General features: G+C 33.0%; 2 protein-coding genes across 2 annotated transcripts; one reads left to right on the forward strand and one right to left on the reverse strand.

Moving 5' to 3' along the window:
- Positions 1-2,379: 2,379 nt before the first annotated feature.
- LOC148610463 (uncharacterized) lies at positions 2,380-13,323 on the reverse strand. The gene is made up of 4 exons (XM_088543388.1): positions 13,251-13,323; positions 10,347-10,485; positions 9,133-9,241; positions 2,380-6,019 (listed from the first exon to the last, which is right to left on the reverse strand). The coding sequence occupies exons 1-4, from the start codon at positions 13,282-13,284 to the stop codon at positions 5,918-5,920; spliced, it is 384 nt and encodes a 127-aa protein (XP_088399514.1). The 5' UTR covers positions 13,285-13,323; the 3' UTR covers positions 2,380-5,917.
- Positions 13,324-18,932: 5,609 nt separating this feature from the next.
- On the forward strand, positions 18,933-23,814 carry LOC148610464 (uncharacterized). Its single transcript, XM_088543390.1, has 2 exons — positions 18,933-19,057; positions 22,943-23,814. Exon 2 carries the CDS (start codon positions 22,948-22,950, stop codon positions 23,689-23,691), a length of 744 nt encoding a protein of 247 aa, XP_088399516.1. The 5' UTR covers positions 18,933-19,057; positions 22,943-22,947; the 3' UTR covers positions 23,692-23,814.

Consider the following 23,814-nt stretch of genomic DNA (forward strand, 5'->3'; position numbering starts at 1 on the left):
TGGCGCGCTGCTATGATGCCACGTGATTTTTGAGTGATATTACTATAATAAATTGAATGTTATTCGTAATCATAATGGTGAATTCAAATCAAAAAGATAATGTTAATAATTTACAACTAACTTTTGTTTGGATACTATTGAAGTTGGTTCCGGTTTATTCCTTTAAAAGGAATACAGGCTGTTAGAGCATTATACATGTAAATAAAATGCGACGCAAGGCGCAGCTTGATACGACCACAGTGGCCGAACCCTAACCAATTGAGACAAATTTGGACAAAACTCATTTTTTAGGTTAGAGTATGAATTGTGATTTAATGTTGGACACAGTAGAAGGTTCTGATAGAAAATGAAACTGTTCAAAGTATTTTAAAGCTGCTTTAGCTGCCAAATTTGTTCATATTGATTCTACTGAATTTTGCTGATTCGAGGAAATAAGTTTGTACATGAAGTAATGCAATTGAAGCCATAAAACAACCATTCAAGTCAAAGAAGATCGATAGCTCTAATCTAATTATTTTTCGCCATTACTTCCGATGATTACCGACAGGACATTCATCTGTGTTAAAAAATACTTTCACCTTGTTAAAAATAGCAATAACGGATATCTATTTGATGTATTTAATGCATTTATATGTGGAGATCAAATGAAACTATATAGGAATAGTACAATTTAGTAAAGATAATTCAAAGTTCAGGCATATTTCAACAGAAACAAAGGATACGAAAATGACAGCTAAAGCGGCTTTAAACCTTCCATTATTTGACCCGAAACTGAAAAATTAAACAACTCAAAGAAATCCCGTAGTTCCAATTATGTAAGACACAATGTTTTAAATTAATTACCAGTTAATAAGCAACTATATTGAGTAAGATCTAAAAATAGAACAATTTGTGTGATGTGCAAATTTATTTTACCGTATCTCATTGGCAAATATTATAATGTAATTAACGCATACTACTGATACAGATTTGAACACATGTTTCAATTACAATAAGTATGACACAATGCATAATTCAAGCTTAATTGAAACAGCTCTTAATGGTGGATAAAGATTAAATTTTGACAAAGTATATGAAATTGACCAGAAAGTGACCCCTTTTAGGCCCTAATTCCTAATAAGTATATATCACTATCTCTAAAATGAATCCTTGTCTTCCTCTTATTGTATGGCACCTTGCAGTATAATTTTCAGGTCTGGAGATCTTAAATTTTAGTCCATACATCAGAAAAATGTTGGTTTCTGGTTCCCTGTTCGTCTCCTCATTCTTAAACGATTCAAGTCGCAACCCCAAAATCAATACCAACTTTATTTTTGTGGATTGACACATTGTGGTAAAATCTAGAAGAGATCCATTCATATTTACTCAAGGTAGTGCCCGACCATCAAGAAACTGCTTGTTTCTGGTCCCTTTATTTGGCCCCTCATTCCTAAACAGTTCGTTCCATACTCCCTACATTCAACCTAAACCTTCCTTTGTATCTTGTGGTACAATGCCAAAGAGATCCAATTACTTATAGTCTTACCTTTCTTTGTAAGAGTCAGGCAATGGATGATATATCATTATATTCTACTTATAGTAGTTGTAGCCATGATTTTTGATGGATCAAAAAACCACCACATTAATTCTATGCAGAATTCCCAACGGAACATTCATACCAATTTTGGTTCTTAACTTGTCTAGTAATGTCAGAGGAAATGTTTTGTTTTAAGTGATGAAATTTAAAAAAAGCGAAAAAACGTTGAAAAAGGGCAATAACTCTAACATGACTTGACACATAATTACACAAAAATTTAACCACAGACATATCTCACCATGCTGAGGACTTGTAACTCCATGTCAGAATTTTGCTTAACCTATTGGTTTTGGAGATATGTGCGAAAAACTTCTGTCTGACATATATGTTCTGTTATAAGTAACGGTGGTCATGTTTGTACACAGATAAAAAATCCCTACACCAATTCTATAAAAAATATCTTATGGAACATTTATACCAAGTTTGGTTGTAATTGGTTTAGTAGTACATGTATCAAAGGGGAAGAGTTTTCACAAATTGTCAACAATAAGCTTTTCAGAGTTTCAGGAATGGATCCAGAGATTTTTTTTTAAAATGTATCTGTGTGTGTGTGTGTGGAGGTGTATACAAGCTATTATTTCCTAATTTTTATCCAAATTTTACCAATATAATAAACAAAATTTCTAACAACTCCTTAACCCCACAGATCTGCTATGGTGTTTCACTGTATATATATTAATCATAACTATAGTTCTATACATCATTCCATCTATTTTACCCTTCAGTACTGCTAAAAGCTACATGTTCGTTGAATGTACAGTTATGATCAACAATCTAAGTGAAGGCCATAAAATATATAACAATTATAAAATTGATTTGTTTTATTTTGGTAATAAAATATTAACCAGTACTAAATTTTACTTATACGCATAATTAATACCATCAACAATATATAAAAAAACAACCTACATGTAAAATATAACAACAACATGTACATTTGTACATGTATTGTTCAGCAATTTACTTTTTGAGATTTGAAAAGGTGGGGTTCCAGAAAAAAAAAAATGTTTAAAAAACAACAATTTTATATAACATTTACATTAGTACAAGATCCATTACTAATTCATTTTGCTGCACTGGGAAAAACTACAAACAATTGTGAAGGATTTCAAAGAGTTAATAATGATAAATCCTGAGACAGTTATTTGAAAAAAATAACTCAAGATAGAACATTCTTAAAACATGATTCTTTTTCATATAAAGCAGCTTACCCAAGCTCTCAAAATTTTATGCAAAAAATATTTTCCTTTTGGAAAGTAATATAAACAAAGATGTGTGAAAATGTCAGTGAAAATTTTCAAATTAAGAAGCAATTTGTAAACATTCATATATTTCCCAATGCAAATATTGTCTGCTTATATGAATATCACGTGTTTTACTGTACATGCCTAAGAGAAACTGCAACACATGTTTTTCATATGTTGAAAAACACCTGGAAAACATGTTTCTCATATATTTTCATGTGTTTCATACCACCACAAAAAACACATGAAAAACATATGTTTAGGGCAAACAAATTTACTCGTGAAAAACAAGTAAATAAAAATCATATTGTAAGCACATGTCTTCCTTAGAATTTAAGAGTTTGTAAGAATCAGGCAAAATGGGAAAAATCAGAAACATGCATGTCATCCACAGATCTGACAATATAATACCACTCAAGGATACTTATTTGAAAATTACACTATTTAATCTCTACGTCACTGGCTTTGCTCAGAAATCTTTCAATAGAATCTTAGAAAAATGATGTTTTTCACAGAGTTAACTGCCCTTGAAATGCTCATTTTCAATGCATTTGAATGAAATTATAACTCAAAGGTCCATCATGATATGGAAAATCTGGTCTATTTTCCTTGATTCTAATGGTGCAAATAGTCAAATTACACTAACAAACTGATGGCTTTTTTCATACCATGTTTTACCTACTGCCTGATTCTTATAGGGACTGACACTTAATTATATGAAAAGAAAATGGTTTTCATAAAATGTAGGTAAACATTTGTTTCCATGTGTTTTAAAACATATGAAAACAAATGTTGCAATCATTTGTATTTATACACACATATATATACATATGATTTCTAAGCCCTAATGTACTTATGAGGGGGTATAATCACATTTTACAGTGTCTACTAATTATTACAATTGCATACAATTATAATTGCAACTTTTAAGCAAAATAAAGAATCAAATTTTTACATGTACAATGTAATCTAATTATCCAGAATGTTTCTACATAGAAAAAAAATATATATTGCACTGACAAACAAATGCAATAGTCTCTATACCTAACTAACATTAACATGCAATGAATTGGGTGATAACACAGCAATAAAAAAACAGTGGAGTTTCACAAGAACAGGTGAATAACCAAGAAAAGGTGTACCAGTCAGTTGCCCCCTACTAAAATGGGAATTAAAAAAAAAAAATTGGGGGTGGGTGGGATCAAAATCTTGAATTTTCACAAACTCTTCCCCCATATTTTTCTTGCCCCATTCCCCTCTGCTTTTAATTCTATTATGTCCCACCTCTCCCCCAACCCAAAATCCTGAAAACGCCCCTGAAGTTGATGAAGCCTATAACAAGCTATTGTAATTTCAGACATTTTTTTTAATTGTTTTAGTTATTGCAAAAAAAAATGCTACGGCCTATATATCACAATACTTCTAACTCACAGAATAAAAATTCTGACTTAAATAATATGAAAAATCACAATATTTGAAATACTGGTAATGTCTTGGACTAAATGAAAAAATAGAAATAATTAAGGTTAAGCATAGTAATTTTTGAACTGACAATAATCAAAGTCCTCACAAAGGATTATGCATATAAATCTAGTATAAATGCTACAACTAAGGCCAGACTTAAAAATATTTCTGTTTGCCATAGTCCAAGTGCTCAAAAAAGACTAGATTAAAAGGTAGGTACATAATATTTTCTTCCAAATCATTCTATGTGTGAACTTAAGTACATCTATGTCTTAAAACCAGGCTAAAGCTAATGATTTAGTGATTCATTTCATTTCTCAACCCCAAAATTTTGTCATTGAAAATCCATCAGTTGGTCTTGTATTCAGCAAGTTAAGAGTGCAAATGAAAGTTAGTCACTGGAGAAGAGTTCGGGAAAATTTACTGCCAGAATTTTTATATCCAATCAGTCATAAAATACGTCTCAATACAAAGGTCAAAATCATTTAAAAAAACAACAAAAAATTCACAATCTTCCTTTATTAAATATTTTTAGTTGGGAGGTTTTTGACAGGTGGGTTGGCTATGGCAAACAAATTAATTTTTAATTTTGGCCTTAAAATACAATGTTTTAAAAATTCATTTTGACCAAATTTTTTTTGGCAGTCAGATTTTTGCATCATTAAAAAACGCAAATTATCTGAGATACAGTAACATTAGCCATGATAGAGGTTGCCTTGTGAGCTATTTCATGTAAGAACAGAATTCTAACCTCATATGTTGTAGGAGTAAAATTATAGTTAGCCTTTAAGATTCAGCTATAATGAGATTTTCCCACCTTTGAAAAAAAAAATAGTAAAAGATGATGCTACATGTACTTTGGCTATACAATGCATCTATATTTAATTATTCAAGAATCTGTCAAAAATGTCAATTTGTCAAGTAGAAAAAAATAACCACAAGCTTCAAAGCCAGTGTTTGATGTATACATAACTAAAATTAAGATTTATAAACAGAACCTTAAAAACAGTGGTATTCAATACTCTACAAGGATCTACAAAGAATCATTTGTAGAATGCATTTGTAAAAAATAACATTCATAAAATTATCTCCCTTCGTTTACAACCTTTAGTAATCACATTTTGTAGCATATCAAGTGTTGAAACCTGCAAGAATCAGGCAAAATCGAAAAAAAATAATGAATCATGCTCATAAAAAAACAAACACAATTAATAATGTGGGCACATGTTTATGGTCAATTGAATTGACAGTTTGTTTGTTTAAGACCTCCCAAAGGATGTAGAAAAGTGAGTTCAAGATAAGGGAAAATGAGTTATCTCCCTTTGATGATGAAATCGCAAAGCATTTCATATAATTCTTTCCTCATATTACAGACACTTAAAAAAAATGAATACCATTACTACTTTTCAAATCACAGTTTGAATAAGATTTCATGGAAAGACTTGTGTGTTTATTCTACCATGATTCACCAACTGCCTCATTCTTACAGGGAAAAATACTCATGTTCAAAATCTTAAGTAATGAGTATAAAATATAAAACACAACCAATCAATTGCTTTGCTTAAAATGTCATTTTGAATTAATTTGTGCTTCAACTTCAAAGCCAAAAAACAGCATAGTTCGATTTTCCAAACTACTCATCTTCAGATTGATCTAATCCTCTCTTCGACAACTGAACAGCCCATGATGATTCCTCCGCCTTGTGTAGCCTCATTATCACTTGTTCTTTCTTGTACTGTTAAAAAAATAAAACTGAAATATGAATAATCCATAAACCTGTCAAAAAAACAATACACTTTTCAAAGTCTCTTTACCCATATATCAATTTAAGTAGCAGTCTTTGTAAGAATCACGCAAATTAAGTAATACATGAATGACCCATAAAATGCTAGATAATTTTATTTTTGTTATTAAGTTGCTTTAAAGATCTACATAATGAAAAGTATAATCATTCATTCCAATCTGTCTGCTCTTTGGAGATAATCTATATTGAAAATCCAACAGTTTCTATTGTATTTTAGCATCATTTACAGAGTTATCTCCCTTAATTTTGAAATCTACATTGTAATCTACATATTTTTTATCTCCTATGAATACAGAATATGTGAAAAACCACATGTCACTTTCTGTTTACTATATGATATTTTAAACAAAATATCGTAAATAAAAATATGGAGGCCTTCCAACCATGTATCACATTTTTCAGGATTCTTAGCTGGAGTGCTACTTAGATGAATTTTGCACCTTAGTAATTTAAATAACCTGTCTCACCTAAAAAAAACAATTTTAAAGTTCAAAACGGATTTGGTTAAGACAGATTTAAATGTTGTTTTTTAGACATACTGAGTAGTCTCCCTTCTGTAAGAGAGCAGATCACTGAATCTTGTATTGCACATACATTTGTAAAAGTAGTGTACCAAGTTACAGTTCGTTATAAACGGACATTTTCATTGGTGATTAAATAATATTTATTTCACTGAAAATAATTTTCACGGAAATTGAACCCTTCCCCCCCCCAAAAAAAAAAAATCAAAATAAACCTTTATATGATATTTTATATAACTAAAACTAATCCCCATGTAAATCAAGTTTAGATCAAACCACAAAATTTTAACCCATTGAAAAATCAATGTTTCTACGCCTGTGATTAAACATGCATGTAACATTTTACCCAATAGGAAGTGATTAAGTACCATTCTGTGTAAGAATCAGGCAATGGGTGGCACATCATATTTTTCAGTTTGGTCCGTTTTGCCACAAATATATTCAATTCATCTAGAAAACAACTGAAAAGCTATTTAAATTTATCCTGAAGCAAATGTGATGTAGAATTTTTCACTGCTAACATAAAGAAAAAGTGAAGGAAAATTGTCCCGCCATTTTTCCATAGTGCATTTCAACTAAATCTGACCTATCAATATCTTAAAAAGGCATATTTTACAAACACTTTAATGGTCATTTCTGGAGGTTATCAGGTATAAATACTTGGTTAATGCAATAAAATATCTGTTTTTTCCTTCATGTGCTACACCCTATACACATTTTGCCTGATTCTTAGATGGAGAAGTATTTAAATTTCTGCCAGAGACTTTCTACCATTTCAAAATTTCAAATTTTTCTACAGATTTCATGAGAGATCCTGATTCTCCTGATTTAGATTGTTTCTCTACTCTCTAATAAAAAAAGAAACACATCTGGTGAAACACAAATCCACCACCAGCATATAACCTATTACAAAATAGAAAATACTTTCTATGGCAAAATTAAAATTTTAATATGCTTGCTAAGGCTCACATATTGAAAACCCTTGATTTTACCATTTGGAGTGGAGACTCTAAGTGTAACTAGAAACCACTGAAATGGAATCCATCTCTGTTAAGTCATATATTGAAAAAAAAACAGGAATTTGACCTTGAGGTCAAAGTTCAAGGTCATAGTCCACTATTGATTGTACACAACTTATCATCTTTAGGTGATCTATCCAAATGCCAAATATCAAAAGCCCATATCGAAAGACAAAAATTTACAGGCCAGGGATGGACAGAGAGATCACTATAAGGCGACTGCCACATTTCATGGTGGGGTCTTAATTATTTTAGGAGCTTACAGAATTTCATCTTGAGCTATATAACATACATGTACATGTACATGAATATCTTAAAAATGAACTTACATTTGGTAAAGCACTCTACTAAAAAGATTTTTAAACTATGGGCTTGATAAAACTAAGGTTTTCTCTGGTTCTAATCTTTGTTAAACATAACTAATTTGGGTTTTCAAAATAATTACTTAAAATATTACACTTGATTTAATATAGAAAATAAATTCTGAAGTATAATGAATAGGATAATGAAAATATTCTGGCCGTATAAAATCTCCAAAGTTGACTTGTACAGAATAACAAACACAAAAGAAATAGAGACTTTACTGATACAAAATGGATAGAGGTGGCTTCAATCTACATAAAATTAAACCTATCAATTGTTCCATTCAGTCACTGCATGTAAGATCTAAAAACAATCCATTCTACTTTCTGTTCAGATGACCTTTAAGAATCCTCAGGTTTTGCCGTTGAATAATGCTTTCAAAATCAAGAAAGATGAAATCTGATTGGCTGGTCAGAAAGGTCAACAGAACAGAAAGTGGAATGGAGTGTTGTTACATCCTACCGGCAATGACTGAATGGAACAATATATAGGTCCAATTTTTATTACTTTTGAGATGGCTTGGTCATGTTCTTTGCAGACACCCTTAAGACATGATCATGGAGGTTCTAAAATGGACACCTGAAGGAAGAAGGAAGAGGAGAACCTTAAACAACACAGCAATGAACCATTGAGAGAGAAATGGTGAAAAAACTAGGATACACCTTGAATACCATTCAAAGAAAAGCCAACAGTGGAGGAAGCTTGTCCTTACCCTACATGTATGTACCAATAGGCATGGCAAGGACTAAACTAGAAAAACTGTGAGCAATGCTCAGTAACTTGATACCCCCCAGACTCACCAAATTGATAGCATGCACCTTTTAACCTCCATAATTATTTGGATAAAAGTCTTAAAGAGGAGGTGCACAATGGGGGCAAGTAACAATATTTTCTATTCAGTGGTGTAGGAGGAGTGACGTAAAGAGATGGGTCCCCCATATCCCCATATTCACAAATGACAATGTCCATATTTTGATATGTAAAACACCCAAATTTATTTTGATCAAAATCTGAAATAGGAGGTGCACAGAAGGAGGTACGGACGTACATCCATATCAAGTGAGGTATAACAATACGTTTGTAATAAGGTAGTACTTTGAATACTATTTGCTTTCAATGATTGAGATTCTATTTCAAGTACCTTAGTTTCACATTTTTCTGGTACAATTTCTCCGGGCAGTTTCTTCACTGTATATCTGAATTTTTCTTCCTTGTTTTTCTTCTTTACAACAACAGTTACTTCCAAGGAGCTGTAATTATACAAAATCAGAAATATGCATGTCAAAATCCCACCAAACTGACAATATAATTTCACTCAAGGATAATTTCTTTATTAAGTCCATTATTTGATCCCTGCATCACAGGATTTGTTCAGAAATTTTTCAATAGAATGGCAAAAAAAATGAAGTTGATAACCGAGTTTTCTACTCATGAAACGTGCATTTACAATGCATTTCAATGAAATTATATTTCAATTTACCAACACGATATGGAAAATCTTGACTTTTTTCCTTGATTCTGATGGTGTAAATAGTCAAATTAGACTTTCAAAATGGTGGGTTTTTTTTTCATACCAAGTATTACTGCCTGATTCTTACAGAATCTGACACTTAATGAAACTTACCCACGTTTACACTAAATACCATGAGTAGTTAACTAACTTAATCAGAAAACTTAATATCAAAATCTTAAAGCAATTTAAAGTCAAATAGTTTAAGTTTAAACTTAAAGTCAATAGACCATGACTGTGGAGCATACATGTACATGTATGCCTAAAACAAATATGGAACTGCCATGTAGTGGCATACTGCAACTGCAAAGTAAATAATTATGATTGACCTAGCAAAATTGCTTCACTTTAAACTAATGTAATCAGAAAAATGATTATTATAATCTTAACATGGATCCGAATGCTCACTAATTTGACAACCCCCACTCCTGCACCTTGCAACCTCCATTTTTATTCTTTGAAAGTTTCGTTTAACTCCATTCAGTGGTGTGGGAGGAGTAATGGATAAGAGATGGGTCCCCTCCTGTGTAACAGAAGGAAGTAAGAAATTGGAAGGAAGGACACCCCTATCACTATATACAACTGTACATGTACCACCAATGTTGCATGTGGGGGTATAACAAATACCTGACTTACAGGGTCTGTTTGATTGGTCAAAAGTTCTTGTTCTGAAATGCATGAAATATCTGTCATAGGACGTTTAACCACAATAAATCAATCAAACGAAGACTTTTCATACATTTTAGATGAGAACATTTGACTAAGTAAACTTTAACTGTTTTGAACTAGTATATCACACAGGGCCAGATCTGTAATCAACATGTATGTGGAAATATTTTGCTTACTTCGAAGAATATTTAGGATCAACAGTACAGTTTTTTCCAGGCTTGGCTTCACCAATTATACCCAATGACTTTGATACCTCAAAACCGGGAACAATAGCCACTACTCGAACTGTTTTTAGATCTTCCTCCTCCGCTGTCACTGAAAGTAAAGTTCAGAGAAAATATTGCCGAGGTGAAAATTCATGTGTTTTCTAATTTTATCATGAATACATGTAGGAGTGACTTACTGTGAAAGTACTTTAGTTCCTGGAGTTTGTGGTTTTGAGGTTTTAAGTATCAGAGTTAGAAATGGTAGCCTGCACGCCAGCCTGAGACTGGCTATGTTTTGGCAGGGCTGGCTAATTTTAGCAAAAATCTATATAGCCATATAGCAAATGTATTGAAAAGTTGTATTCAGGACTGGCTGGAATTTGAGTGAGTTTCCTACCCTGTTAAGCATACACATCAATGGAAATCTTCTTTTGTTTGGAACGACATTTCATGGTTTAGCCTACCCACAAAAACCACGAAATTTGGTATCCCACAAACAATAGCACTTTCACAGTATTGCTTAATTTTACCCTCGTACTTTCTCCCTCTGAAACATCTGAACAGGAATATCAATCCATGGATCAAAATATTGTTTTTACATGTACATGTATGTTGAAAATAGCAATAAATTATAGAGAAAATCTGTCTAATAAATAAGATACATGTAATATACATGTATTTACAGGGGTTTTCCTGGCTTTTGACCATTATGGGCCCATAACATGGGTCAATGGCCCATTTTACATAGGAGCCAGTGGAAATATTCAGGATTTCAATGGGGCATTTGGAAAAAAGATGGGCCCTAGCAAAATTTCATTGGGCTAGAAATCTTTTAATACTGTCAAAAGGCACAAATAAACAGTTTATTTTTGTGCCTTATCAAGGGGCCTAACCAAATAAATGACCAGTTTAATTCTATCTCTACACATTTTCCCGTAAAACTGAAAGGGCCCATCCCAGGATAATTCCTGTATAATTATTCATGTCAAGAACACTTTAAAGATTTAACTTGTACACGGAACAAGTTGGGCATTCCACATACTCATTAAATCTGGATGTACACGAACATTAATGTACTTGAACACTTAAGACCATATTTTGGTTATTCACTCTATCCCAATAAGTAACATAAATGTATAGTCACTAAATACATGTATTTCAGTATTTACTTTATTGGTGTGTTTTTTTTAACTCGAAAAATCACCTTTTATTCAAAAATAAAAAAAAAGATGCAACAATTTCTTACTCAACAGAAAAAAAGTAAATATATACAAATAAAAAATATATAAATGAATGTTTATTTCCTATACATGTGTAGAGAAGATTTTGGTGACACTGTTAACATAAACTTCATTCTAAGAATTTTGAAATTATAAAGAGGAGCATATAGGAGGCCTCAGATGGGGTAGAAGGTTTAGGACCTAGAGGGCTGAGCATGTCATCCCTTAATTTCTATCTAGCAAAGATATTGGTTAAGTAAATGCACATCCTATCAATTGCAACATCATAGAGAGTGGACACCTATAAGTGTAAGATTAACAAAACAAACAAATAAATGTACATGTTAACAGTACAAAGACAGTGCATGCTAATAATCAGTTACACTACAGTTGAGTTTGTAGCCAGAGTACAAAAATAATAGATCAATCCACAACCAACATTAGATCACATACATTTCCTATGGTTAAGAACTCTGATCAACCGATTGGAAACACCTGGCATGATCTAGACATCTTACTTGTACACATGTATGCAAGTGCCCCCCTTTTTCCAAGTACCTTTAATTGACACGAAAAGCTACGACTATACAGTTAAAGAGAACAACAAAGGTATAGAGTGGCCCTGCGGAAAGTACTGTTACTGATGCAACTTCACAAAATCTCCATGTTGCATGATATGATTGTTTTCCAGTCGTTCCGTCCCGAAGTCATTCCGGCCTCGGTCGTTCCAGCCCCAAGTCGCTCCGGCCTCATTTTAAAAGTCGTTCCATCCCCAAAATAAAAATATTTAATTTTACCAATTAGTCAATGAATTTAGATAAATTATTTGAGATTTTACCGAAGTCGCATATTTTTTATAAAGATTAGTCAACAAATATGTATTCATAATGTTTCCATCAAGAACCATAGACATTGCTTTTGTAATGTTTTATCACAATATTTCATAATTAAGAGCATGTTGCCGTGCAATACCTATGTGTTGTATACTTTTGAGTCATTGTAATGCATCATTTTTCATAAAAACTCAACAATTTCTATTATTTTTTTCAGGATGATGACCATGTTCCAGAGCATAATCCTGACTTACTGGTTCTACAATTACTCATATACTTGTTTTTATTTTATTACAACGACTTTTCTGTTGTTGTTTTCTGTTGTTGTATTCAGTTCTTTCATGATCATTCAACATCGTCTTGTTTCCAAATGATACATATCAATAAAAAACTGGGGCGGAACGACTTTTCTGTTGTTGTATTCAGTTCTTTCATGATCGTTCAACATCGTCTTTGTTTCCAAATGATACATATCAATAAAAAAAACTGGGGCCGGAACGACTTTTTCGTTGTTGTATTCAATTCTTTCAGTATTAGTGGTCATGATCATTCAACATCGTCCTGTTTCCAAATGATGCATATATATACAATAAAAAAACTGGGGCCGGAACGACTTTGGACCGGACAGGTTTGGGGCCGGAACGACTTGCATCCATACGATTACGGGTGTGTCTTCACCAGGGATAACTAATGTTTGAAATTTATGAAGTATTAAATGAGAGCATTGCAAGTCAAAGAAACACCGTCATTATTTTCCTTAGCTAAATCAGACAGAAGGGAAAATAACCACAGGAACCTGTGAAATAATATATAATCGAAACCTGTTGGAATGCGAAATTCTTCGCCTGCAGCCATGGTGGTGTGTTTACAGTGTTATCTCCCCTTTCCCGCAATATCTTTCAAAGTACTGAGAACACGATAGAGAAATTGGAACTCATATTTTTAGTATTTCCTTAATGACTACGAATAAAAACGACTCACTGGGCATGATTCTATTAAACACTTCTTCAGAAATACAAACAAATTCCTTTTTCAAGGTTAGCAGATTATGCTAATAATTTGAAATGTAAATTTGTCAATTTTAAAGACCACTTGAATGCATGGGGATAGCTTATTTGTCAGCAGTGTTTATCCGGGGTTCTTAATGTAAACAAGAGAGACTTTGTTACAAAAAATAGCTACCAATAAAGGCAAGTGGTTAAATTATTAAATAATTTGTAAAAATGTAAATAAACGTAAGTATACCTACATGCAGATGTGATCGATGCATTTACAACTGGCTGTATCCAGAATTTGCGTGAAATCAAATAAGACATGGGTTTTTAATTTAAAAAAAAACGTATGTTTTTGAAAGCAAAATGTTGATAGAAAAAAAAGTCATTTGATATATAGACTTATAAACTTAAGCCTTGCCACCCACAACACAACTCGGGCTGTCTCAAATCTACTACATACAGGCATGCCAAAAAACTACAAAACGCTCAATACTGATAGAACAAGAAAGGCATTCTTGGATGGTTCTCCAAGGATAGCAACTGTCAAGATAAATGCTACACCTACATCAATAATTCTTTTTGGAGTATATTTCCCATGTCGGGGTAAGGCATCTGCTGACCTAGAATATGCAGACTCGCTTGATGTGTTAAGAGAAATTATACATAAATACAGGCCAACTTGTGAAATAATAATTGCGGGAGATATGAATGCATCTCTGAATAGAGATTGTCCTACAACAAGGGATAAACTATTGATCCAATTTATGCAAGATGAGCAAATATGTAAACCTGCCAGCGTCAAAGAATGCTGTACCTATTTCCATCCAAATGTCAGTAGTAAGACTGAAATTGACTATTTTATTCAAAGTAAACTTGGAATCATTAGTAACTACAAAACACTTGAGGTGGAGCCTCTTAACACGTCACAACACGATCCTATTTATGGTGACCTAAGGGTGAACCTGGATTTAAACCGGATGAAGTAATTATACAGAGTAATAAAATAAACTGGGAAAAAGTTGATATTGAACTTTATCAAGAACTCGTCTCTACTTCCATTGAAAACCTAGAACGTAGTCTTAATTTTAAAGTCTGTAAACTCTCTCATCTTACAGTTGTGTGATCTACTAACAATAGTGTCAAATAAACCAAACTAAATATAAAAACCAAAAAGCGGTAGAAACAAAAACGCTCTTGGTCACCTGTTATCAATAAGGCATGTCAAGAAAGTAAGTTATACTTCTGGGTACAGAAGAAGAATGGTATAGACCAGTTGACCCATATAATGAACACTTTAAACTCACGAAAGAAGCCAAAAAGAAACACCGTAAATTACAACGTCAGCACGAGGCAAGCAAAAGGAGATCAACATATGAAAATATTATGGCAGCTCATGAGGGAGATCAAACTATCTTTTACAAACTCATAGGCGAGCAGAGAAAAGATGGAAATAGGGGAACTACCTACCTCACCGTGAATGACCAAAATCTTACAACTAATGATGAGATTCGTGAGGGGTGGGCAGAATATTTCAAAGATCTAACTACGGCAAATAGTCCTGATTGCTCAGATGATTCATACAACTCCCAAGTCGAACTTGATCGCCTTCTACTGGAAGATATATGTAAAAATAATAAAGATATCACACCAATATTTCTGGAAACTGAGGTGCAAGATATAATCTCCTCAATGAAAAATCGCAAGTCCCCAGATTGTCTAGGAGTAATGACAGAACATTTCAAGTATGGCGGATATAAATTACTGACTTCTTAACAAAACTGATAAATCAAATTCTTGTCAAAGGACTGATACCAGATCATATTCAAGAATAAGGGGAAACCGTTACACGATCCTAACAGTTATCGCAAGATCACAGTAGTTAGTATTGCTGGTAAACTGGTGGAGAAATTACATCTCAATTTAGTAACAGATAAGATTGTCTCTGGACAACCTAAACTCCAACGTGGCTTCACAAATGGTGTATCATCATCTAAGGCGGCATTAATAGTAACAGAGTTCAGAGCAGAGGCAAGAGATAATCGATCTCCCATATTTTTTGAATTCCTAGATGCGGCCAAGGCCTTCGACAAAGTCTGGAATGGATCAATGCTCAGACAGATTTTCCTCGCCGGAATTGATGGAAACGAATGGATTATGTTAAATGAATGGCATAAGAACTTGAGATCTCGAGTTAAATGAAAAAACAGTTTTTCGAAGGAATTCCAAGAGAATATTTGTGTGAGACAAAGTGGAGTCTGGTCCCCTTTTGCATATAAGCTGTTCATTAATCCACTCATTAACTTGTTGGAATCATGTGGTATTGGTAGTTACATAGGACCAATCTATTGTGGAACCCCTACAGTGGCGGATGACATTACTTTAGTCTCAAATTATCCATATAAATTATCCAATACAAAAGATTTAAATAATCTTGATAGTTACTATAAGAGACCGCTTAAGTATACCCAGCATCTCCCAGATCGCTCTGCAGACAGTGTGTCATATCTACTACTTGGTGAATCACCATCAACTGCTGAACTGCATAAGAGAATCCTAACTACATATGGAAGTATCTGCAGGGATTACAATCCAGTTGAAAATCAACTTGCCTGGAGGCAACTTTCTATTAAAGACAGTAAATCTCATAGTTGGTTCATTTTAGTTAGAGATATATTGGTGCAATACAGCCTCCCGTCAGCTTTTGAACTTCTGGAAACACCTTTTGGAAAATTTACCTGGAAGCATATGGTTTACAGATCAGTTGATAGATACTGCATGGGAAACAAAACTGAAGGAAGAAGCAAAATGTAAATCATCGCTAAAATATCTCAACGCTTACAATTTGGCTGCTGGGAAAGTCCATAATATATGGTAATTGGCTGGGACTGAGCCTATGTTAGTTGCTAAAGCACATGTTAAATGTAAGATATTACTTGGACTATATTTTCTACGGTAAATCGTCATAAGTTCAATCAGTATGAGGTAGAACCGACCTGCCCACTATGCAGGGATGGTGCAGAAGATCGATTACATTTCATTGTGACCTGTACTGCACTACACTATGTCCGTCAACCCTTTATACAGTCTTTAAACTCAGTGCTTGAACTGGAGCCACTTACTGTGAATAACGACAGTGACTCTTACTTGATACAACCTTATTCACTTATATCTCGAACAGTTGCCGTAACGAATTTGAAACTATCAGTACTGGACTCTCCTATGCTCTGCATATTGCACACTCAAACCTGCTAGCTGCAGCAATAGTTTATAATTAGATATAACATAACTAACTGATATATATATATATATATATATATATATATATATAGACTGACCCTGTAAAACGGGAGATATAGCCTGGATGGCTGGCTGAAAAAGACGATACATCAGGTACTAGAGTTACTCTAGTGTTTTGTAGTTATATTATAAATTTTACCGAACTCAAACTATAGATAAGGATTTTTGCAGATAACGTTAGATATAAGCACCGGACCTGCAGTTCTGCAGGAGTATACGTAACAACAACAACAATATGGCGTCTAAAACCGGAAGTAAGCAATGCGTAAAATGTATCGTCTTTTTCCCTATCAAAAAAAAATAATACTGTGAATAAATTAAAAAGAGTTTGATTGTCGACTAAATTCATATACATAATTTATACTTAAACCATACATAAAAGTCCATCTTTATGTCATTATACGTACACGAGGTGTTGATACAACATTCATTAAAGTTTTTTTTCAATGCTGACTACTTGGCATCATAGATTTATGAATGTTTTAACAAGTCTATGATGCCATCAACTTTTGTTATTTTTCAATAGATATAGCCTCCCATCATTGCACTTCATAAAATTCAAGTCTATAAAAGAGGTTGTAAAGAATAACCCTGTCGAACGTCTGTAGTAATTGGGTCTTTTTATTTCATGTTTTAGTTGATAATTTTTATGAAAATCATTTTTGGTGTTATTCTATTCTCTATAGTGTAATTGATCATAACATGTACTGTTTGGATTTTGTTCCCTTGATTGATACCAGAATCGAGAATACTCTGATGTTATATCTAACCACAACACTGATCATGTTAGTTTGCCATACTAAATAGTTTGTACTGGCAGGGAATATTTGAAAAATCAGCTGTCATCCAAGATATCGACTAATATTGTAGAATAGATATATTTCAGGAAAAGGCACTCATTGCTTTCAATAATTATTTTAGTTATTTTTGTGTTTCATCATCGTCTGTTTTACATAACAGAACCGTCATAAGTAACTCTTTTTGACGTAATGGACAGATGCATTTTTTTTCTTTTTCTTTGCGAAAATCACAATCTTCACACTTTTTATTTTTGTATCAAATCCTGTTTTTGGTTTGACAATAGTATTTATTAAGTGTGAAAAGGTAAGAGGTCCTTCTTTCAATTGTAGTTTTCCTGACAAACTTTTGCAAGTACACACTAAGCCGTTTTATCATATAAAGTAGCGCCATACACATTATATCAACTTTCCAAATCTGCATTCATTTCTTAACTTCATCAAGCTGGGAAATATATGATTGGCTCATAAAATTTGATTCTGACTATATACTATTAGGTCCCAGTTTGGAAATTATATCCACATCATTAGGAAGTGAATGTTCAGTATAAACCAAGCTTACCATTTTTACCTGTAATTCACAGCTAAGATGAAGCAGTAGCACACCATACTTGTCAAACACCTAATTATACAGAATGTTCATTGGCTGGGTATACTCAGAACAGCATGGCCTGAGGTCTTAGGGACACCTGTTGAATGGTTATTTGATATTGCTTAATATTAATTAATATTTGCAATTCAGAACATAATTAGATTAAAATATCATAAATAAAAGATATGATTTAACTTAGAAAAGTGAATTATTTAATTAAAGAAATAAATACACCTGCAAATATACCTGGGTTGAAGACATTAAAAGATTAAAAGAAGCAAAAAAAGGACATTTGAAGACATAAGTCACAAAAAATGTAGTTTTATTATCATCCTTTGCTGATAGGCAGGTGGAAAGGTTTTTATTTTAACTTTTTTTAATCCTTCATAAAGTTTATTTGATAACTAACAAAATAATTCTTATCTGCCTTCATACCAAATGCCTATAAATCTTTACTTCCTGTGACCATTCTTTAAAATGAAAACTGTTGGGGTTAAACATCCCAGCAGCAATATTTCAGCTTTATTCAGACGATATAGCTTGGGTTTTACAGGTAAATCGAACTGGTCCTCTCAATAACAGCGAACCAGTATACTAGACATACAGAGTTATCGGTCCTAATTATGACGGCAATCGTCGCATATGTGTAGCCTCATTTCTGAGTCAGATTTATATCATTGCAATACACAACCGTATCTATAGACATATTGAATTTTCTTGATGGTTTAATCATCATATTCATATTTTCACTGAAAGCAATCATTTTCCTAATTGTAAACAGATAATATTGCTATCATGGTTTCTTCGTTATAGCCTAATTGATCTGATCGAGCTTTCATTGGCGTCACGTGAGCGGTTTAAACCAATCACTAGAATAGAAATTTTATCAGAAATATATGTTGATTTCTGTAGCAGGATTGAAAGTGTAATTCACCTCTGTCCTTTCGGTAAGTCTGTTCGTTTATACGAAATATAAAAATGTTTGGTAATTAAGCAACTATTATCATTAGTACAAAGCTACGAAAAAATAAAAGTGTCAACTTATATTTGATGATCATGAATGCATTTTTGAATATCAATACGAATACCTGTCAAATATTCTATAAAATTGCCATACATTTTTCAATATTATAGTTACCCGTTTTTTACTTAACGAGGTTAAGATTCACGCTAATTTTCTAGAATTCATTTCAGGGGCTAAAATTGTTGATTCCGGCAAGGTGGGATATCTGTCACAGATGTGAAAACAAATTTTTGATCAATAGACAGAATCGAAACGAGCATTATAACATTCAATATAAAATTTTCGTCGCTTTGTTTTGGTATTTTTCGTTGTTCATTAACTTTATCTTTAGAAAGTAAGTTTTATTTAGGAGTTAAGATTCAATGAAACTAAACATAAAATATAATTGAATAGATATGCTGCAGCCAGCTGGCAGCTACAAATTAACATAATTCATAATGGCGACTTATGAGCTTATGTTGATACTCAAACGAACCCACATTTTCAGGAAAAATAGTTTACTTGACGAGAAAAAAATTATAAATCAAACAATATTAGCATTAGCCAAGCCTGGTATAAAACAATTCTTTATTATAATACAACAAACAAGAACCTAGCTGATCCGAGGCTCTCTTTGATTTTTGTCTGATCCTAAATTTTTAATAACTTTCAATAGAAAACAATAGTAGAGTGTTCAAGTTATCAAATTATCTGTCCATTGCATGAAATGAAATAACAAAATACACCTACATGTACCGGTACATTTCGTACGTAAAAAAATCGATGTAAAATGGATGCACTTGTAAAAAAAGCAACAACGCCATTAAATCAAGCAGCCTCTTGATCAGTTGGTCGGCATCCAAAAAGCTCAGGAAATATTTCCTGAAATATTAATCTTTTGATATAAGGCGGGGTAGTTATTTTAATTATTTATAGGCGTGTCAGTATTTCACTCAAACAAATATACAATATATTTTTAGAATGGATGTGTCAAACAGATAGAGTTGAAAACATGTAAATTTTGACTTGATAGTCAAGGATCAGAATTAGGGGCTGCTTCAGGAATGCGCACCAGAAAATGCAGGCTTTACCAACAACATTTCAAATAACGATTAATCTTTGTCAGGCAATATTGACCCTCTCTTCAACAATGATGGCACGAGACCACAATTAATTTTCAAGTGCATTTCAATGTACACATTTGAGCAGATTAAAAAAAATTCCACCGGCGCAAACTGAATAAAACTTCTCTGGCCTAAAATATGTACAAACAGGATTTTATATATAAATTGTAGAAAATTTTACCATCATTTTCTGAAATTAATACATGTAACCCGGAGATGGGGTAAACAACATTACAAATGAACTGAGTTAAAAGTCCTAAATTTTAACCTTCTTCCACTGAACCAAATCACAACTTTTAGTCAGAACTGATTAATGAAAAAAAAATCACATGTAATTTTAACCTATTTTCTACCAATTAGAGCAAAACTTCAGCAAATAAGTTTCCAGTAAAGATATGAAAAAATGTGGAAAGTACCTACTACCAAAGTTGAAACTATATACAACGAAAACCAAGGGGAATTAATTGTGGTTTCGTACCTGATTGCAAAGAATTAAACAAAATGATTATAAACACTCTTACAGTAAACGTTTGCATGCTAGGACATTACTCTTTTCAATTTTAAAGAACATTTCATACTGAGCTAAAACTCTGGACCATATGTAGCATGCAGTGTAAGAATCGTATCCCTTTCGCAGTTTGATTTACATTAAGCATATTTTATTAGTAGAATAACTTACAAAATGGGTCAGATAGAAGTACATCTTACTTATTAAGTCTTTTCCTGCAGTTTGGTATTCGCAACTTCTTTCTATTTGATGTATACAACAGTGACGAATTAAAAGGGGGTAGGGGTTCCAGGATTTTTTTGGGTAAAAATTGGACAAAAATAGCCTGGACGTCTTGTCAAAATTTCTAGACTCACCACTGTACAATATGAATAATCTTCTTACTTTGGGAATTATGTTTTATTTGATAGATTATTGCAATATACTGGTTGATAAATAACAAATGGATCAATAAATAAACAAAAAGTGTCAAACTATTATACATGGTCCTGGAAAAATCATATATAGCGTTCGAAGCTAGTATGTAAAATATAACATGCCCCGAAACTGGTGATGCGTTTTTAGGTTTTAGGATACAGCACCGGGGGGGGGGGGGGTAGAAATTCCTGTCAGTCGTGATTTTGTCGAACAACACGAACAATATTTCGTTTTGATTTTTAATCAACTAAATCTCGTGTTTCTATGTATGAAAATGGCTGGTCCAATATTATACAGATGGTAATTGTCTAAGTCAGCAATGTTCCTATAAAATCCACTTCTCATAAAAAAAGAGCTTAAGTGATGACAATAGTTCGACATCTTTTCAATTTTTTTCCTAACATACATGGTAATAACAGCTGTTTCAGCAATGCATCTATTATTTGAGGATTCAAGAACTGTAGGGTTAACGATAATTATGTATTTGATAAATAAAGCTGAGTATTGTCTGGAGTTCTGATAATAAGAGTACGTTCAATGGAATGTTGGCATCTTGTTCTTAACAATGAGAAACATTCAGTAGTAAACATTATGAGATGTGTTTAGGCACCGATCGTTTTACTAGAGAAAATGGATGGGGATGGGTGGGTGCTAAGATTTAAAAACAAATAAATTAGTTTCCAATTTAGGAGAAAACAATTTTACTCATCAATTAAATAAAAAAGCATAAAAAGTAATTATTCTATATTTTCCCTATTACTTAACAAGGCAGATTTTTAAATATAAATATCGACTTGTTGCTGCTAAAATACATGTACAAATAAACAAATTTTTGCGATTCTTATCTGACATAAAATTCCATGTCCCCGCCCCCACGATACACGTCAGTATTGTCATTGTTTGTTTTTTATCAACACACCCAATGCATTTAAAACATGCTTTTCAGGTTGATGTAATTTGTTTTCAAATATTTTATCCATTACAAAGTTTTGAGAACAAATGCTTGTGTCATGCAGTCTGAATACGCAAAGCATGCAATATATCGTGCATGAAGAGTTACAGGGGCGGATCTACAGGTGTCTCAAACTATTAAATGCTCATTTTTACCAAAATGTTGCGGACATCAGCAAAATCTTCCAACAAATGGGTATTTGAGACTTTGTATCGCGCTAGAATTCTAACAAATAGGCTTCTGGAACAGGGTTGTGTTGGTACAAGATTGAAGTCGTCTCACCCTACCGGTGCACCTTGTCCATGCTCCCAGTTTTTTAGTGGAATCCGAGTTGCTCATTTGCTTTTGTTATTTTGTATGTGTGATTTTGTTACATCATGTTCTTTGTTGGGTATGTCTGTTCCCCATGTCTTGCCTTTGCCCCTTGATTACATTCTTTTGATTACCGCTAAAACATTGGTTCCCTTGATTATTCTTTTGAACCCTCGGAACCCTCCCCCAGACCTGACACTGGGCTACTTAAACTATAATCGATAGCGATTTAACTGCAATAAAAACAAGTATAAGCCAGTTTGCTTAATTCCGTAAGAGCAACAAGCGGAGTAAGAGTTTGCGTAATTCCGTAAGAGAAACAAGCGGAGTAAGGCCAATGTGCACTTTCAGGGGGTATACTAATAATATATATATATATATATATATATATATATATATATATATATATATATATATATATATATATCAAGGCAACAGATCACTTCAACGCCAATGAACTGCGTCTTTCAATTACAGGTAGATTATAAAAATTATTTAAGTGCATTTATTTTTCAGAAAAAATGACATCGGATAAAATAATTATTGACCTCAAAGATATTGTAGAGGAACGGGCGTGGAACTTCTATCTGAGAACGAGGAAAAGATTCCAACCGAAGACGTTGAAAAATGTTGATTTAGTGTTTGACTGGTCAGAGGTCACGTTTGAGGTCAAAACACCAGAATTTACCGAAAAGAAAGGAACGGAACATTTTGTAACAAATGTGATATTTAAGTCAGTTTTTGATAACAACAGTGCCATGCCTCAAACACATTCATTGAAAGCAGAGCGACAAACAACAGCATCTTGCAAAGCCTCGTTATCGAAAAGTTTTACAACGAATACGAACATGGGCCTTACACTAGAGGCACCCGGAAGTGTGGTAAAAGCTTCGGTCGGATTTTCTTCTGGATTTAGCGTTAACTATACGAAAGAAACAACTGATCAGAAAACACTAACATGGGTGTCGGAAGGGAGTCTTACTGTACCGTCTAATTCAAAACTTACCGCCGAATTGGAAATAATTGAGAGACATTCGGAATACACATTCAAATCCGCTGTTGCAATTACTGGGACAGTTATAGTGAATATTCACAGTAAAAAGGACAATAATAAGTTTTTGAAAACTTACACAGGCGATATGAAAACCATTTTAAAAGACAAATATAAAGATCTTAAGACAGAAGGGAGCAGAACTGTTTTCTTAGATATTGAAGGAGATTGTGACTTTAAGTATGGCATTGAACAGCAAATTAAAATATCTTAGATAGGTCATACGAAAACCAATTACTTCTGCTCGTCTTTGAACTAAGAACTTTAAATACCAACAAAATTTACGAAAAACACTCTGTTTTATATGTATAAGGCCAAATAAAATACGTTATGTATA

This window comes from Perna viridis, chromosome 8, assembly GCF_037379345.1.
Source record: "Perna viridis isolate PV_CMFRI_1.1 ecotype Kerala chromosome 8, ASM3737934v1, whole genome shotgun sequence".
NCBI lineage: Eukaryota > Metazoa > Mollusca > Bivalvia > Mytilida > Mytilidae > Perna > Perna viridis.

Excerpts from the sequence above, each read along its gene's own strand:
- LOC148610463 (XM_088543388.1), bottom strand. The coding sequence starts at position 13,284 with ATGGCTGCAGGCGAAGAATTTCGCATTCCAACAG. Across the intron at positions 10,486-13,250 it reads AGAATTTCGCATTCCAACAG|TGACAGCGGAGGAGGAAGAT; the intron begins GTTTCGATTATA and ends CTTTACTTTCAG. Across the intron at positions 6,020-9,132 it reads CAGAAAAATGTGAAACTAAG|TACAAGAAAGAACAAGTGAT; the intron begins GTACTTGAAATA and ends TTTTTTTAACAG.
- LOC148610464 (XM_088543390.1), top strand. The coding sequence starts at position 22,948 with ATGACATCGGATAAAATAATTATTGACCTCAAAGATATTGTAGAGGAA.